Consider the following 16,846-nt stretch of genomic DNA (forward strand, 5'->3'; position numbering starts at 1 on the left):
AACTTTTAGAACTTAATTTCCCTGATAGAATAATAGTGGTTAGCCATGCAATACTCCAAACAGGTAATGGGATGCTGTAAGGAAGAACTTCCAACTAGTAGAGCTATGCTAGGTGTAAATCTACATCTAGAACACTACGAAGGTTTTTTGCAAGATTAGATGTCACAGGTAAACTTGCCCAACACAATGAGCCAAGAGAGAAGTCTACTACTCCTACTTGTATCTAGTAATTCCAATGGATCCACACCAGAGCTCATAATTTCAAAAGCTCTGCTGCAGACAGCTCCAACTGACTCCACAAAGGAGTTCTGCTACACATATGAACATATGGCAGAATCCAGCTATCTACTTACATAGAAAAAATAAAATCAAAATTGTGTTATATACACATAAATGCATTTCAGAAACAATAAGGTACTACAATCATCTTTATTATTTTAAAAACAGTTTTATTCTGTATATTTAGAAACGTGTAATTTTAATAACTGCAGAGAAAAAAAAAAATCAGCCACACCTGAATAGCTAATAACTCATTAACAGAATGCAGTGGTATATTATCTAAACAGTAGTAGTGCCATTGTGCCGTAATAAATTGTCTATTAGTAAAAAAATACATTTCAGGGCACATAGTACAGCATCCTTATGACAAATTACAGTAGGGATACTTTTCAAGAATTTAATCAAAGTAGAGAATTCCGAGTTATATTCTTTAAATGCAGCACTTTAAAAGGTAACAATTTTGTGCATTTTTAAAAAATGTCCTCGTTCATATATTGTAGAAATGCTGCTTTATTGCTGCAGATGTCAAAGTTCAAGGCTCAAAAGGTATGAGAATACAAAGATATCCTTAAGAAACTTTGTTTGTTTTTATATATATTTATATATATAAAAAGGTAAAGCTTATAAAAGTTAATTTACAAACCAAAAACAAAAGTGGTATGCACGCATTATATACAAGCGGTCTATAACATCTATAAATTTTCAAATGCATAGCAGAAAACATACCATCATTTTCTTCTGGTTCTCTTCTGGCTGATGAACACAAACAATGCTTGTTCTCTAAACCAAACTCACAATTTTTTGTTGTTGTTCCCCGCCACCCCAATCTCTCATGATATAATATCTAAGTAAGCACAAAAGCCATACAAACTTAATACAGAGAACTATGAGAGCTAAGACTATTAAAAACATGAGGGTAAGGCATCCCTGCTGGTTAATAGGTCTGTAATAATGTGGTTAATTTACAAATCCACAGAGGCATCTGAACCATAGTCATCCCACATGCTTTTCCCCCTCCCCGTTCTCAGGACAGTATTTCCATATACAGCAAGGAGATGTATTTGCATTTCCTCTCAGCAGAGGAGAACATCTAAACTGTGCTACCCCAAGATGACAGCCATTTCATTGGACATGTACACCAAAAGTCATTTAAAAACCAGAGACAAAAAGGTAGTCTTGTGAGTTAAAAAACACACAGTTGCAAAAATGCAGGCCAAAATCTGTATGACACTGGAGTACGAAACAAATTTAGTTCCTCTGTGTATAGTTTCATTGGTACTTTCAGATAACAACAAAATACTAGTAGTGTCCTTTAACAGAGAAAAAGAACAAAAGCAAAGAGAAAAAAAGAAACAAAAAAACCAACACACAAGAACAACCAAACCAAAGCATACAGAACCTGTAAAACCCCCATCTTGTTCCCCCTGTACACTCCCTGCTTGTGGCATGTATTGTGACCATGGTTCAGAGTGTACTTGCTAATTCATTGTTAGTTAAAGCAAGATGCTTAAACACTAAGATCCATTATCACTTATAGAACAGTTAATACTTGATAGAGTGGTTCAGTTTATATGTAAGGTCCATCTCAGTTTCAGATTATTTACTCAGTCAGCTAACTTAATATTTAGAAGTGGTCAATTAGGACTGAGACACAGTTTGCTCCAACAAGATAGTTTGGATCCCCGGGAAGAGACTTGTTCTGCCAGGTTTTGGGGTCACCTGTGGGAGGAAAACACAATGCTGGTGTTTAGTATCTGCTGTCACACAGTGTACATCTTGAAACAACCAAGCTTTTGGACAGGAGCTTTTAAGTTCTGAAGCAACACCTCTTTTGTTTGTTTTTTTTTATTTTGTTGCTGTTTTGTTTGATGGCTTAAAGAACCCTGCAGTTTGCATGTTATTAATAAAAAAAAATCCCTTAACTTTCATATAACATAGAATAGGTCAGTTATTCAAAACAGATGCTGTGGCATTCAGGAGAAGGTAAATAAAGCTCATACTACCCTACAGCATCAACATAGGGCTTTCCATTTGGGACTTGTTAACAGTGAATCAGGTGTTTACTGGCTCCTTCTTAAACTGCCATTAACAAAAAAAAATAGAATCTAATATGGTAAGATGCATTTGAAGTGTCTTGAAACAGTTCTGAGCACAGATGAGGCAAATCAGAAGTCATGCTGTAACTAAGCACTATGACACATTGGTAGTTTTATTTTCTATGATGAAAATAATTGTGGACAGGACTGTAGTCATTTTGCAGCTACATCCAGTAGATACGTTTAAAAGCCTGAAATACTAAAAGGTATTCCAGTTAATTGATACAAAAAAATCATTACAACAGATTTTATCTACTCATGGTCAAAGGTTCTGGATAACCATCTGTTACAACAGAATGTTATCAGCTGCCATCTCACCAGACCAAAGATTACATTCCCTCCGCACGGTCAATTGTCTATTAAGTGGAGAAAGTATTCTTCATTTACCCACCTAAAATCACTACCAAGTGATGCCAAAAGGTGTGATCGTCCCACTATGGCAGAAAGTGAAAAATGCACTAGAGTTCTCTTAAGCCTTTTAGATAAATGACATTAAATAGCTTGGCCAAATAAAACTGCCTTGAGGAGAAATGTGTAACAAGCTAAAGAACCCAGTCACACACCTGCACAAACACCCGAGACCTCAGTATTAAGTGAGAATGATACAAATTCCATGTAATTTTCTTGAACTCATGAAAACAAAATGAAGTACACAATGCACTGAGTGATGGCAACATCTAACGCAGTGACAAAGAATAGAAGTGGCCAGTGTATAGTTACAGAATACAAACAAATTTACTGCAACCAGCTGTGACTGCTTATTTCAGTCAAAAACCTCAATAATTCTGGAGAATTTTTCCTTTCATAGATTCAGGAAACTCCACTCAAAACTCATGTGACCAAATGTATTAAAAGAGTAGAACAGAGCTGTAAGACGGTCGGGTCCTAGTCTTGCACATGAGACAGGCAGACTTGTTTCCAACCTTTCCTTCTAAATACAAAGTAAGGATACATAGCTGTTGAGGATGTTTTTCCCGTATTTTCCCATACAACTGCTTTGAAAAGGAAAAAAATACTGAGTGTTCTCTTTATTTTTGTTCTAATCAGTGTGGCCATAAAAGGCAACTTGTTTTCCCAGTCAGCTTTAATACCAGAATCAGTAAAGCTTTTGCATGGGTTTAACAGTAAAATACCAATGTACGAGGCTTAAATGTGGCAGGAAGGATGTTAGTAAGTGCAAATGAATGTCACTTTCAGGACAGAACATGGATACATTGAGGAAAGATGAGGTAGAGCAGACGACTGGAGGGAGAAAAACCCCAGAACTGTATGAATTGTTATAATAAAGCCACCCCAAGAATCAGAGTCCCATAACCAACTAATTTAGAAAGAGAGAAAACAATTATTTATTTAAGACACAGTATGGTCTACTTACATATCATAAGACAGAATTGCCTAATTTTTAAGTTTGTCTCAAAAGAGCAATGTTATGATATACATCCCATTTCAGATTAACAGAATGTGGTGTTATATATTTACAGTACAGAAAGTGTTAGGGTTTAAATATACACGCTCTTGCTTTCACCCACACATGCACGCACACACACATCCCACTTTGGAAAGGGAGGAAAATGTCTCAGTAATTTCAGTTATTGTTAAGATCATTTGAGTCCTCTCCCTTCACTTCAAGTAAGTTCATGAACAGGTGCTATTAGTTACAAAGGAAGTGCTGTGTTGGTTTTGTACATAGTTGTCATATTTTTTGGGACCCTATTGTTTATGAGCCCGTGTTTTAACACTGCCATGTATACACACATTGTTAAATAGATGCATGCAACACATGCATAGAATAGCTTATAAAAATCAACTAAAAATTATTGCCATTAATACGTCTAGATTATTGATTCCCCATGAAGGGGACTGATGCTTTAATCTTTCAAAGCATCAGTGCTTTGGTGTTGACAGTGACAGATACATTAGTGACAGAAAATATGCATACATGGTGGCTTAAATGCTGTATTCAGAAATACATTTTTCACTCAGTACTCAGATCACATGTGCACATTAATGGCTTGAATCTTCCACCATAAATTTTGAAAGTAGCTGAATAAAACCTTAAGACTTTTTCCCCAGATGTGCAAACATTCCTTTTTAAATCTCTGTAACCTCACAACCGTTTCATGAAATTGCTTGAAACTTGCCCAGAATTCTCAATTAGGCTCCTCACTGACAATTTCAGCCAACACATTCTCTCCCTCATCCCAGAAAGCCACAGTGAGGTAAAAATGAACAGGTAAATAAAATTGCAACCTAGTTGCAACTTTTACTATCAACCAGAGACTTCTGGATAAAGGCAGTAGAGGAGAGATAGGTAGGAGCAAGCAAGAAAAGTCTTTTGGAAAAACCAGCTACATTAGAATAAATTGTAAATGCTTTTACTGAACACTATAGTTTTCTTAAATGACCCAATTGTTAGCATCAACTTGCACACATGGAAACAGTTAACAAGCGTTAAATCATGATTTATGAGCATGCAGATTGTTAAGATTTGCCAGAGTCCTATATGGTTAATTAAGCAACAGACAAACACCAGTTATGTTACAAAGGCCAATCAGAGGTACATATTCATTTCCTCTCAATTTTAGTGCGATTATCATTTCAAGTGTATTCAGCTGCAGCAGTCCTCAAGAAAGAAGACAGAATAGAAAAATACGGTAATATTTAATAGACTAGAGATATTACTCTTTTTCTGCTATCATGGTTCTAGCTATGAATTTGCACCATGAGTAAATGTAAGAAAGACATTTGTAATGAAAGTGAAATGGGAGAGTTCGACACAAATACAATGATTGAGTTTTTATATTACACAGCATCACCTTTAGCCAAAATAACTTAAATTATACGATAGCACCCAAAAGCCCCAAAAGGACAGAGGGAGGACAGCATACCCGACGAGGAGTCGGAGGATTTTAGAGCAAAAGACCAACCATCAGGGGTCATAGACGCACAGTGTGGCAGGCGCAGCTCCACTGGCTTCAGGAATTTTAGTCCATGAGGCCCACACATTACCAAGGGGCTAAGAAGTGTTTCACCTAGAGTGAAGAGAAAGAAAAATTTCTAACTTGACTTGCCATGAAATTAATTCAAAATATTACACAATTACACAGCAGACCTACTCAGTAACTCAATTTAGAGAAAAAAAAAATGAAAATTTAGATCTGTCTGCAAAGAAAAGCACAAGATTGTTTCTCACTCAAGTGACTTTTCAGTAGAACACACTACAGTCTCACAATGAAAACTACTGAAGCATGTTAAGGTTACTTTTATATTATGTTTTGTTCTTGTTAGAAAATAACTGTATTACATAACAGAACAGTGTACAGTGCCAGCTGTTACCTTTCTCTTTATCCAAAGGTGGAAGTATACTGTTGTCTCTGCAGACTTTGAAATATATTTCTTGCTCTATTCCTTCTGGAATGGCTCCTTGTGGTATAATAATACTAACTCCAGTCTCTATGGAGCTCAATACACCACCATTGCTGTTAAATACACCTCTTGCTGTGGCTACAACAGTGTGTCCATCTTCCTCCTCCTCATCCTCAAGTGCTGTAGGGCTGAAAAGACAAAGACTAGCAGTTTTATCAGCCTTTCCTTCCTGAAACTGTAGGGGGAAAAAACCTAACTCCACCAAAAAACCCCTAAAACACAGAAAGAAACCCCCCCAACAAACAAAAAGCACCAAATCAAACTCTGAAAACATTCAGCAAAACAGTTCAAGCAAGAATTCAGACCACCTGAATCTTGTGTTTCCAACTGTCTGCTTCTGGCATTATACAGAAAGAGCTTACCCCAGCTACACATTCAGCTGGATAAAAGTAAATACAACTGACATTGGAAAGTTTGTGTTTTGTCCCAAAACCCCATTCTGACTTTAATACCAGAAAAAAATAAAATAATAATTCTTATTCAAGTCACACTGAACCCTTCAACTGATATATATATATAGATATATATATACACACAAAACAAACCTACTAAAAAAAGAGAAAAATTACACACATTTTTCCAGGTTGCCAGGCTATAACTAAGGAGAAACTTGTAACTTCAAGGTACCTTGATGAAGTTTTCAGAACAGGTTCAAAAGAATTTCACTCAACCAGTAACTCCAAAATATAGCAGTTTACAGAACTACCTAGCATAAAACATTTCTTATGTGCTTATGAACATATAGGACAAACAGCAAAATTGTAAGTCTGGTTCACACATTATTATCTTGAAATAAAACATTAACAAAACACTGGACTGCAGAAGCAAATAGCTTAAGGCTGTAACAGTATCTGTTGCTCTTGACATAGTTCTTATACATTAAAGCATATTAGGCAAGCACAAGCTGCAATTAAGCAGCTGCTGGTTTGTTTCACAGTAAAGAGCACCAATATGAAACTGCAAAAGTTACTTTCTCTTTTCACGAGTATGTTTGAAGTATCCCTTATCTGCATGCCCCCATGAGGTATCTCTAAGCACACAACAAATACAATTTGGTGCAATAGCTATCTTTAGAAATTAATTCTATCTTCTGGAAATAGGTTGTGAGGACAAATTATTACTGTCTACAGGAAAATTTGTTAGAAATAGGAAGTAAAAGTCATGCCACTATCTAGTGACAGTATGCAAGATAATGTGTTCTGTGTCCCTGTACTAAGTATCTATCCTTTGGCAGAATTTAGAATCATAGCACCCATCTTTCAACCACAACATCAACAGAAACAGGAAGCAGAAATAAAAAAGCTGCATTTTTCACAGGTTTCACAGATGGCCCATAGATATACAAGTGGAAAGAGAAGGAGCAGCAGCTTACCTTACAGGAATGGCTTTAGGCACAGCATTAACATTATTTGGTTGATATTTAGGCTTGTCGACCTGTACAGCATAGGTGTCCATTCCACTCTCAAAGTCAGAAGGCTGCGATGAGCTATGTGCTTTCAAAATCGGTTGAGGAGAATTTGAAGATTTTGATGGCAACTCTGGTTTATGCTGAGATTCATTTGGCAAGAGATTGTGGTTGAATTTTGGACTTTCAAACTTGCGCTCAAAGGGCCGTGCAGCACTCGTGTAGGGCTTGGTTGAGAAGCGGTTGTAGGAAGGAGTGACTGTTTTCTGAATCTGCTCAGTTCCATTAACAGGGCCTTTGTCAGGGAAGCTTTTCTGAGGGTAAAAAGTGGACTGCACAGTGTCCTCTCTAGAGGATCTGAAAATTGCTGACTTATTCTGAGGTGGAGGAGGGTCAGACACAGAGTTAACTGCAATGAAAATTAAAATAAGCAAACTTGTCAGTAACCACCGGAAACGTCTAGTCACACACTGAGGCACAAAAACATTTTAGTCACTTCTTAATCTTCAATATAAAATACATAAGGTTCAGCTTAGCTCTCTTAGATCATCTGTCCTCCTATTGCATTTTGTACATCTGGGCAAGTTATCTAACCTTTCATTAAACATGATGGAGACAATGGTATGTCCTTTCAATAAAAAGGTTAGACTAATTTACATCATGATCAACCCCCCAGAAAAATAGTACTGAAATACCATTGTGCGCTTGCATAAACCAGAAAATTCAATTGAACTGGGCAACCCCCTCAACGTGAAAGTGAAAACAACTTTTTCTTTTGTTTTCAGAAGCCTACAACTATTACTCAAGTCAGAAGAATTCTGGTCCAAAGCCCAGAAGTTTTACTTCATCTTTGCTGAGAAAACAGAAACAGTTACAGGTATTACTAATAACTGGAAGCTACCTGGTTTCAGACAGAATCACAAAATAATTTCATAAAACTCAATTTCACTACAGTAAAAAACTATTTTCAGTAACTATTACTTCATGTTTCAGTTAGAGAACAACATAGTCACCCATGTAGACATGGTGAAGGAACCCCACAAGCACCTGACAAGCAATAGCTGTTCCCACAAGGTCAGCTTTGTAACTGCTCACCTTCAGAAAGCGCAGGCTTGTGGTGTGCTGGGAGAGACAGGACAGGACTATTAATTGACTGTGGCTGTGTGTACTGGACAGAAGGAGCAGGAGGAGGAGTTGTAACTTGAGGGATTGGCTCATAGCGTTTTTCACCAACGGTTCTATCCACCGAGTCTGTATCAGTTGGTTTCCCCCTGTTGAAACAGAATTAAAAACCAAACATTTGACTGTTTCGTTTCCTCACAGCTCCTGTGCTCACTGCTATTTTTGTCTTCTATGATCACCTGATTTCCATCTCTTCCTATAAACATTAAAACATTATTTTCTTGAATAGCCTGTCTCAAGTGTAAAAACATTTATTGATAAGCACAAGAGATTCAGACAACATTGACCTTTAGAAGATTAGTAACACAAACCAAGGCAAACAAAAGGCAGATGACATTTCAGGTGTATTTGCATAATTGCCTACTAGATATTAATTTTTCAACTTCATTTGGAGTAATTTCAATTAAAAGTTTTCTCTAATTTCATGGGGTTTTGAAAGAAAAATGTAAATCCACTTTTTTGGGGGGGGTTCTTTTTAAAAAGCATAATTAGCCAACGGGACAATAGATTCTAGTGTAACTTCTTTAAATACACCTAGTACTTGAACAATGCCATCTTAATTAGAAATGCAATCAGCTTAAGCTTCACTAGCTTTATGTGCATAGTGTATGTAACTTTAAAATCTTATTTTCAAAACATTTTTCTTATGCTAGACATGTTTATCCACAGATTTACTTCAAAAAATGATTGATTTCACAAACACTTGTAGTTTTGGACCCCAATATATTTATTGCACTTACTTCCAGAATTTGTCTGTTTCAAATTTTAAGTGCACATAATGCCTGTGATGAAATGTAACAGTGAGAGGACACCTGAAAACATCCTCACATCAACAACAGTCTTACCACTTGATGTTCCTTTTCAAGCAGTCATAGCTAGTGTAAGAGCCAAGAAATCTAGTTGATGGCAAAGCAAACAGCAATAGAAGAATGAAAGAAAATAGTCATTCTATCTTGAGCATAACATTTCTTCAGTTTTATGTTAGCCCTAGAAGCTGTCATATGATGAGATTGCTGAAACAGAGACACTATTCACATAGAGCTTTCTGACAAAACCTTTACCATAAGCATGTGTTCAATGATCACAAACTGTATTAATATACATATATAATTATATATATAAAATATGAGATTTGGCCAGTGAATTAGGAGGTAGTCAAGTTCTTGTATTGGCAGTTATTAAAAGTAAGAATGAGATTACATAAAGCCATTTGTTACAATCTGTACAAACAAAGTTATTCAATATATTGAAAGAAACGAGCAACCTCTCACACGGTCCAATTTGAAACTTCTTCAGCCATAACATTCACAGAATGACAGTAATTTTGTATTGTACTGCAGATCTGGATGTGCAGATCTGCACATTCATAGCAACTGGTTCTCCAGCACTATCAGCTCATCCAATAGAGAGCCCATACCATAAAATGCTTCTGGTTGAGTTCAACAGTATCTAAAAGAACATCTTAGAACTGTTTATGAATACTAGGAGAGAAGGAGAACCATAAGTATACTGATGGCTTCCCTTGACTTGTAACACTTACCTTGCTTAAGTGTACCAAGAAAATACATTGTACATGAGGACAGCTTTCCCTCATTCCTTCATTTTTTGTATGCTCATAAATACTTAACAGGCAACAACTCTAGACACCAACCATCTTGGTGCTTCAGAGAAGTATGCTATAAAACTAAGAAAGCCTGGTAACTTTTGAAAGTCTGCTTGATCACCACATGAATCAAGAAGATCAGTGATTTGAACAGTATATGTACGAACATATCTCTAAAACCAGAATTGCAAAAAGATTATTTTATATCTATCCCAAAGTTTCTATTCACACTGATTTTATCTAAAGCCATTTACCCAGCAACACGAGTCATTACTGCATGCTCACTCCCAGCTGCCTTTATTCCAGGTGGGTAGTAGCTGCTCTCTCAGGAAAGTGCCCACCTGAAATCACTGCTTCCCAGAGAGAGATGGTAACCAGGGGAGGGCAGCCCTGCAAAAGCCTGCAGAAAAAACCCAACACACTCCACACTGATCAGAACTGCATGTCAGCATCCCGAGGAACAAGTAAATGTGAAAGGACAGTGCCTTTTGATGAAGGGAGGAGAGCACCAAATTGTGGCTAGTATGAAGAACATTCTGTCACAGGGTCAGAGACAATCCCATCCACATTGCTTAGAACCTGTATGCAGTAAAAGTGATCTGCAGCACAGTGATGCCTTACAGCTTCTAAGCCTATAAATGAAGTTCCCCTAACTATTGATAGGCTGTTTTCTAACTCGTTTCCAACTTAATCTTCATTACAATATTGCTACTTCAATTTGAAAAGGAAGCAGAAAGGAACCCCTAGAATGAACCAGTGGGACCCAGGTTTTAAGCCTATGGGTGCAACAGCCACTGCTTTGTGATGTCCAAGAGACTCCAGCTAACAGACACTCAGCAGTCTGGATGCTGTTCCTCACTGCCTCCTCAGCTGAGGCTGCAGCTGCTCCTGTGAGTACTCTTAACCCTACTCAGTACAGAAACTCGCAGTTACCTCGCTCTGTGGCATGTCAAGTTACCACAGGTAACTACACTGAACCAAGCAGCAACAAATCCACTACTCAGCCATGGGGATATCTGCCACAAATTGCTTCAACTAGAGCCACTGAAACACACCCATTTACAAGTTCTACTATTTTCTTACATCAAGAGGAGCTATCCCTTATTTTACAGTTCCTGATAACTGTAACATGCAGATATGGCATTATCTGTATTAAAAGCAGCTTTAGCAATGGCATAAGTTTCCTAAATTATGAAAATAAACCCCCGACAAAAAAGAATTTGTAGTGGGAAAAATACATACTGTCACCACACTTACTCAGTGGCAAAGAACTTTACATAATTTGATGTTTCACATTAATATTTAACACTAAAAAGTTGTAGCTATTGCTCATGAATAAATAAAATCTGTCCTCTGTACCCAAATACATTATACGGATTATTCAGAAGCAAGAGATTGCATAATCAACAGTTCCTGTATAATCCAAATTTAGTCCTGTTTATTTTTAGAAGAGTTTATTCACAGAATAGTAATTACCATAGAAATTCACTGGGAAAAAAAAGATTAAGACTGAGCAAGTAACAGGAACAATGTGGAAGCTGGTGAAAGGAGGGTCCTAAACATGAATGCTTTCTCAAGACAGCAGTTGGTTTGTGTTTCCACACAAGGACACTGCAGTGTACTAGAGGCAGTACTGTCCAACTGAACAGCATCCTTGTTTATCCTTTCTGCTTGCATTAATATTTTAGTACTTGTCTATTTGCATTGGACTACCCTGGGTAAATTTTCTTTCCCATGTCTGTCCCTTCCTGTTAAGGGTTACATTCTTTCCCAAAGCAAAAACACAACACATTTGTCCCACATGATACGTGAAATTGTCAGCCTCCAAACCAGTATTATCTTACTTCTCTGTGGCAGTAAGAGGTCACCTTCCCATATGTACGAGTCCTGAAGTTATACACTAACTCGTGATCAAAATAAAACCACAACTGAGCAGCCGAAGAGTACAAGTGTCACAGCAGGCAGAAGCAGTAGGTAGAAATAAGGAAAAATTTCTTTCAACCATGAGCTTTTCTGCACCAAAAATTTAATAGCCGTGTCTGTCTCTCATGCTTTGCACCACGACAACACTGCAGAATAACAAAGGTACAATGAAAGCTTTCAACACTCTCCATCTGAAGAATTTTACAGTTCTCACAATCACTTGATGAAAGCTCACAACACTTCTCCCAAAGCATGACTTGCATTTTCAATGGCAACACACACCATGCCTACAGCCCAAAATGGATCATCTGCGGGGAGCACTGGATTCTGTACGTGACAGAATTTTGACAATTATGCTACGAGGCCAGTCAGAACAGTTTTCTTATGTCTGTGCCTATGATGCCCAGAGAGCAGATCAGCTAAGCTCTCATCTTTCCACCAGAAGACACTGGGCAAATGCAAAGGAAAGATAAGAAGCATCCTTGCCTGAGACTCAGCACTGGTTACAGACATACAATACAGACATCATTAGGGAAAAAAAAAAAAATGAAACCTTTAAAACCTATCAAGCTTTTTTGAGTATTCCAACATTCTCAGGTAACAAAGACAGACACTGGTAGATAACAGACAATGACTAAACAAATAAGAACTGGATTCCCAAGTCCCAGCTCAAATCCTTTAAGGCAAGCACTGGAATGCAGTGTATCAAGTACATGAAAGATACCTTGCACAAAGACTCAACATTATAAAACTTTAGCTAACTAGTTTATTACTTCATTCTAAAGATCTCATTTACATTAAGTCTGCCAGATTTTCGGCTTGACCTGAATAGTCTATGCTTCAAGCAAGAATACAACCAAAACTTCAAAACCAAAGGTTCAATACCACCCAATTTTCAGGCTGCTTGCAGCAAGCCAAGGTAGTTTTTCACAGTAACAGCTACAAACATCTTGTTACAGTTTCAAAACAAATTTACAGAATCAAAACAAATTTAGTTAACAGTGGAGAGCATTCAAAAAGTTTGTGGAAGTATCCTCCAAAATAGCCAGTTCTTCACCTGAGCTAAATCTGTGTATTGAGCTTTCACACAATTTCTGTATCAAAATGTTCCAAATCAAGGAAGCAATACAATACAGGAAACAGATGTTTCCATCAACGTATTAAATTCTGGCCTTAGCAATATTCCCTTAAGGCTCAGTTTCCTAATGTCAAACATGGCTAATGTGCACAAGAACAAATGCATACAGAGCTGGAATAAATCAAAATCTTTGCTTCGAAAGATGTATAAGCACTACTGTATTAGACTAAGCAAATACTTTGTTATGGCCTGCTTATGATCATAAACAGAACACAGTCAATGATCTTGATGAGGGGATTGAGAACACTTCCCCAGTAAATTCATGGGTAACTCCAGATTAAGTGGGGGTATTGATTTGCTGGAGGGTAGGAAAGCTCTGCAGAGTAAGCTGGATCAGGGGGCTGAGGCCAGCTGTGTGAGGGCTGGGTCCTGCCCTTGGTCACACCAGCCCCTGCAGTGCCACAGGCTGGGGCAGAGGGGTGGAAAGCTGCAAAAGGCCCTGGGGGTGCTGATCAACAGCAGCTGAACATGAGCCAGGTGTGCCCAGGTGGCCAAGAAGGCCAGGGGCACCTGGCTTGGACTGGCCATGATGTGTCCAGCAGGACCAGGGCAGTGATTGTCCCACAGGACTGGGCACTGCTGAGGCCACACCTCGAGTGCTGTGTCCAGTTCTGGGCCCCTCACTGCAAGAAGGACATTGAGCAGGTCCAGAAAAGGGCATCAGGGCTTGGGGAAGGGGCTGGAGTTGCAGCTGAGGGAGCTTGGGGGGCTCAGCCTGGAGGAGGCTCAGGAAAGACATTATCAGTCAACTCATTAAAAAGGAGATTGTAGCCAGGGGTGGCACAATCAGTCTCTTCTCCTGGATAAGAAGTGACCTCAAATTATGCTGGGGGAGTTTAGGTTGAATATTGAGAAATATTTCTTCACTGAAAGGGTTATCAGACATTGGAACAGGCTGCCCACAGAAGTTGTGGAGTCACTATTCCTAAAGGTAAAAAGAGGTGTAGATGGGGCACTTAGGGACTGATTTAGGTGTTGGACCTGGCAGTGCTGGGTTATGGTTGGAATTGATCTTGATCCTAGTGGTCTTTTCCAACCGAAACAATTCCATGATTGCATGCTAGTAAGTCGTAAGTAAAAGTAACATGTTGAAGGCCCTGGTATCTTCAAAAATGATTAATTTACTAAACTAAAAAAGTTAGAGGTATCTGTTTTTGAACTGAAGACACCTAAACAGAAACTTCAGACTTCACGAATACAAAACTTCATCTCAGTACAAGTCCCTGAACTCCACTGAACACAGGCAGAATTTCTGTTTCAGTCCTAGATGCCCCCCCTCCTTTTTCAAATTAAAAAAGAAAAAAAAAAAAACCAAAGAACCAAAACTTACTTAGAATAATTACTGAAATTCAGCTGATTCTGTGAATGTATTGGTTTAGTGGGCTCAGAGTGATGGCTGGCAGGAACCTGTGCCGATGGCTTATTTTCAAAACTCCTGCGATCAAAGTAGGAGAGCTGCTTCCGGTAATACTCCTCATCTTCCTCAGGATCATAATGATTGGAACGCACAATATCTTCAGGTGGCTTCATTTGAGGTCTCTGTGGTTCTGGGGCCCTAACCAAGAAGAATAATATACAGTTGCTTTGCCCAGTTACACAAGCATAAGTGCCCCAATTACAATTCTATGTTATAAACTAGCTCGTAATACAGCAACGAACATGTAGTTCTTATAATTACACACCTTGCCTTTTTATTTTTATTGCATGGAAATTAGACGGTTGTGACATACCATGAGTATAGAAAATTCTTATTTCCTTTATACCTTACCTTTTCCCTTTTGTTTTGCTTTCTAATTAGCTCAATTAAAGATAGAAAAAAAGTAGAACAGAGATACTTAAGTTTCTTCCTCAAAAATGCTGAGAAATCATTGTATCTTTCCCCCACCTCCCAGCAATCACACCCACAAGAGCTGACTTCATGTCCTGCTTTACTATTGATACATAAACCATACTGACACACTCCAACTCCTCTCTGCAGATTCCAATTTGAAGCACTAAAATGTGTTTCTGATTATTCTAAACTCATACTGAAAACTAAATTTAATCAGTTGTGCATCTACCTGTAAGTTGTTTTCTCGTGCTCATACTGGCTTTGAGAAGGTGGTTTCGGACCACTCACACTTGTGAGTGCTGGCTTAGGTGCTAGTTCTGGAGGCTGTTAAGAAAAACACAGCATATTCTCTTAAATTCTAACATTTAGAAAGATAAAACACTTTATGATTAAGAAAACTAAGACTACCTTCCCTTCCTTCAAAAGAAAAAACAAGTACTAGCAAAAGAAGAATTAGAGGAGTTTCCAGTATAGCCAGACCACTGGCAGTGTTTTCACAAGTGTTCAGGTTCTGCTTTTAGAACATACCACATTTAAGTTGCTAAAAGGCAGTATTTCACAAGCAGTAAAGCTTTGTTTCTTAGACAATAGTTTACTTCTTGCAGTCCAGTATCATTAGCAAAAAAGCAGTAACTAAAAAACTTAAATAACTTACCTTGACAGTTGATGTATCACTCACATCCTTCATTTTTTCCAAAGATGGGGATCTTCTCCTTTCAAATATCTTGACCCTGCTACGCACAGACTGCGGTTTCATGGCTGGATCTTCTTCTTCCTCAGCTAGGGATGGTGGTGCAGGCAGTGGTTTACTGTTGGAAGGCAAAACTTCTGGTTTGGTTTGTGATGAAGGGGGAGGAGGAAGAGAAACACCTGAAGTGCTATGAGAAGGCTCATACTGTCCAGCTTTAGCATTATAAGCTTGAGGAGGACCTTGTTCATAGCCCCTTATGTGTGGATCAAAGTACTGCTTGGGTTCAGGAGACCGAGATATGGCTGACTGGTATGGCTGAGCTTCTGGTTTGTATCGACCGTGGGCGTCGTATCCAACCGTGTGTTGGTCTTCGTATCGCACTTGTGGTAAGCTGAAGTTTTTGGGTGCATGCTCATAGCGAGGTCTGCTGTCATAGCTCATTGCAGGGGGTTCCTCAAAACGAGGTTGTGCTGGGTAATAGCTGCGTTCTGTGCTCTCTTCTAGATTTTGTCTGGAATCAAGATCCCTAGGAGGCTGGTTTTCATAAGCTGTTCTTGTTTGGTTATAGGGCTGTTTCTCCTCATAGTATGTCCAGTGCTCCTCATAGGGAGGCACACGGTCATCATAATGCAGGCGAGGGTCATAACCACGAGAAAATTGATCTACATAGTTTGTAGAGTCATACCTATATGTTGATTGTTCATAATCCCTACTCGGCTGCTTTTCTGCATACTGAGCCTGGGATTCATAGATCAGATTTGGGTCTCTTTCCTGTCTCTGTACTGGGTGATTAATTGCTGGCTGTTTTAAGATGTAGCTTTGTCTGGATGCTTCTTCATTAATGTATGGATCCTTTCGGTACACCTGTAAGAGAGAGACTCTTCTCAGCTAAAATGAAGAGTAACTTCAGCTGCAGTTGAAAGATGGTATTTGAATATTAGAACAATTTGATGCAGATGTTTGCAACCAGAGGAAGCTGAACTTGGTGATTCAAGAGAACCCTTTTAGTCATACTTTAAAGAAAAAACAAATAAACAGATTAGAAGAGAAAGACAAAGGTAATAGCCTCATGTCTGGGGTTTGGTTTGGGGGGGGGGGAGGAAACACACACTTTTTTTCAGAATGTGGAAAGAGTGGAAATGAAATACAGAAATACACTAAGATAGTTCTAGCATTGCTGAAGAAGTACATAAAGTCACCCAACAAACTGGGCTTAACTTAATGATCAACAATTTGGCATGATTTAAATTTTAAGGAAGATTTTTCTTGAGG

The 16,846-nt window shown here is 38.4% G+C and overlaps 1 protein-coding gene across 5 annotated transcripts in view; it reads right to left on the reverse strand.

Annotated features, from left to right (window-relative positions):
- Positions 1-231: 231 nt before the first annotated feature.
- The window catches only part of TJP1 (tight junction protein 1), a 158,713-nt gene continuing 142,098 nt past the window's right edge, over positions 232-16,846 (reverse strand). For 2 of the 5 annotated variants that reach the window (XM_062501141.1, XM_062501144.1), the window contains 8 exons: positions 15,539-16,438; positions 15,113-15,207; positions 14,383-14,607; positions 8,295-8,477; positions 7,174-7,641; positions 5,712-5,929; positions 5,324-5,407; positions 232-1,998 (listed from right to left, as the gene is read on the reverse strand). In XM_062501141.1, coding sequence (XP_062357125.1) covers positions 1,904-1,998; positions 5,324-5,407; positions 5,712-5,929; positions 7,174-7,641; positions 8,295-8,477; positions 14,383-14,607; positions 15,113-15,207; positions 15,539-16,438 — 2,268 coding nt within the window. In that variant the 3' untranslated portion in view covers positions 232-1,903. Of the gene's footprint in view, positions 1,999-5,263; positions 5,408-5,711; positions 5,930-7,173; positions 7,642-8,294; positions 8,478-14,382; positions 14,608-15,112; positions 15,208-15,538; positions 16,439-16,846 lie in introns of all 5 variants that reach the window. The other 3 variants (XM_062501140.1, XM_062501143.1, XM_062501142.1) reach the window with 2 other exon arrangements.

The sequence above is a fragment of the Cinclus cinclus genome, chromosome 13 (genome assembly GCF_963662255.1).
Source record: "Cinclus cinclus chromosome 13, bCinCin1.1, whole genome shotgun sequence".
In the NCBI taxonomy this organism is placed as follows: Eukaryota; Metazoa; Chordata; class Aves; order Passeriformes; family Cinclidae; genus Cinclus; species Cinclus cinclus.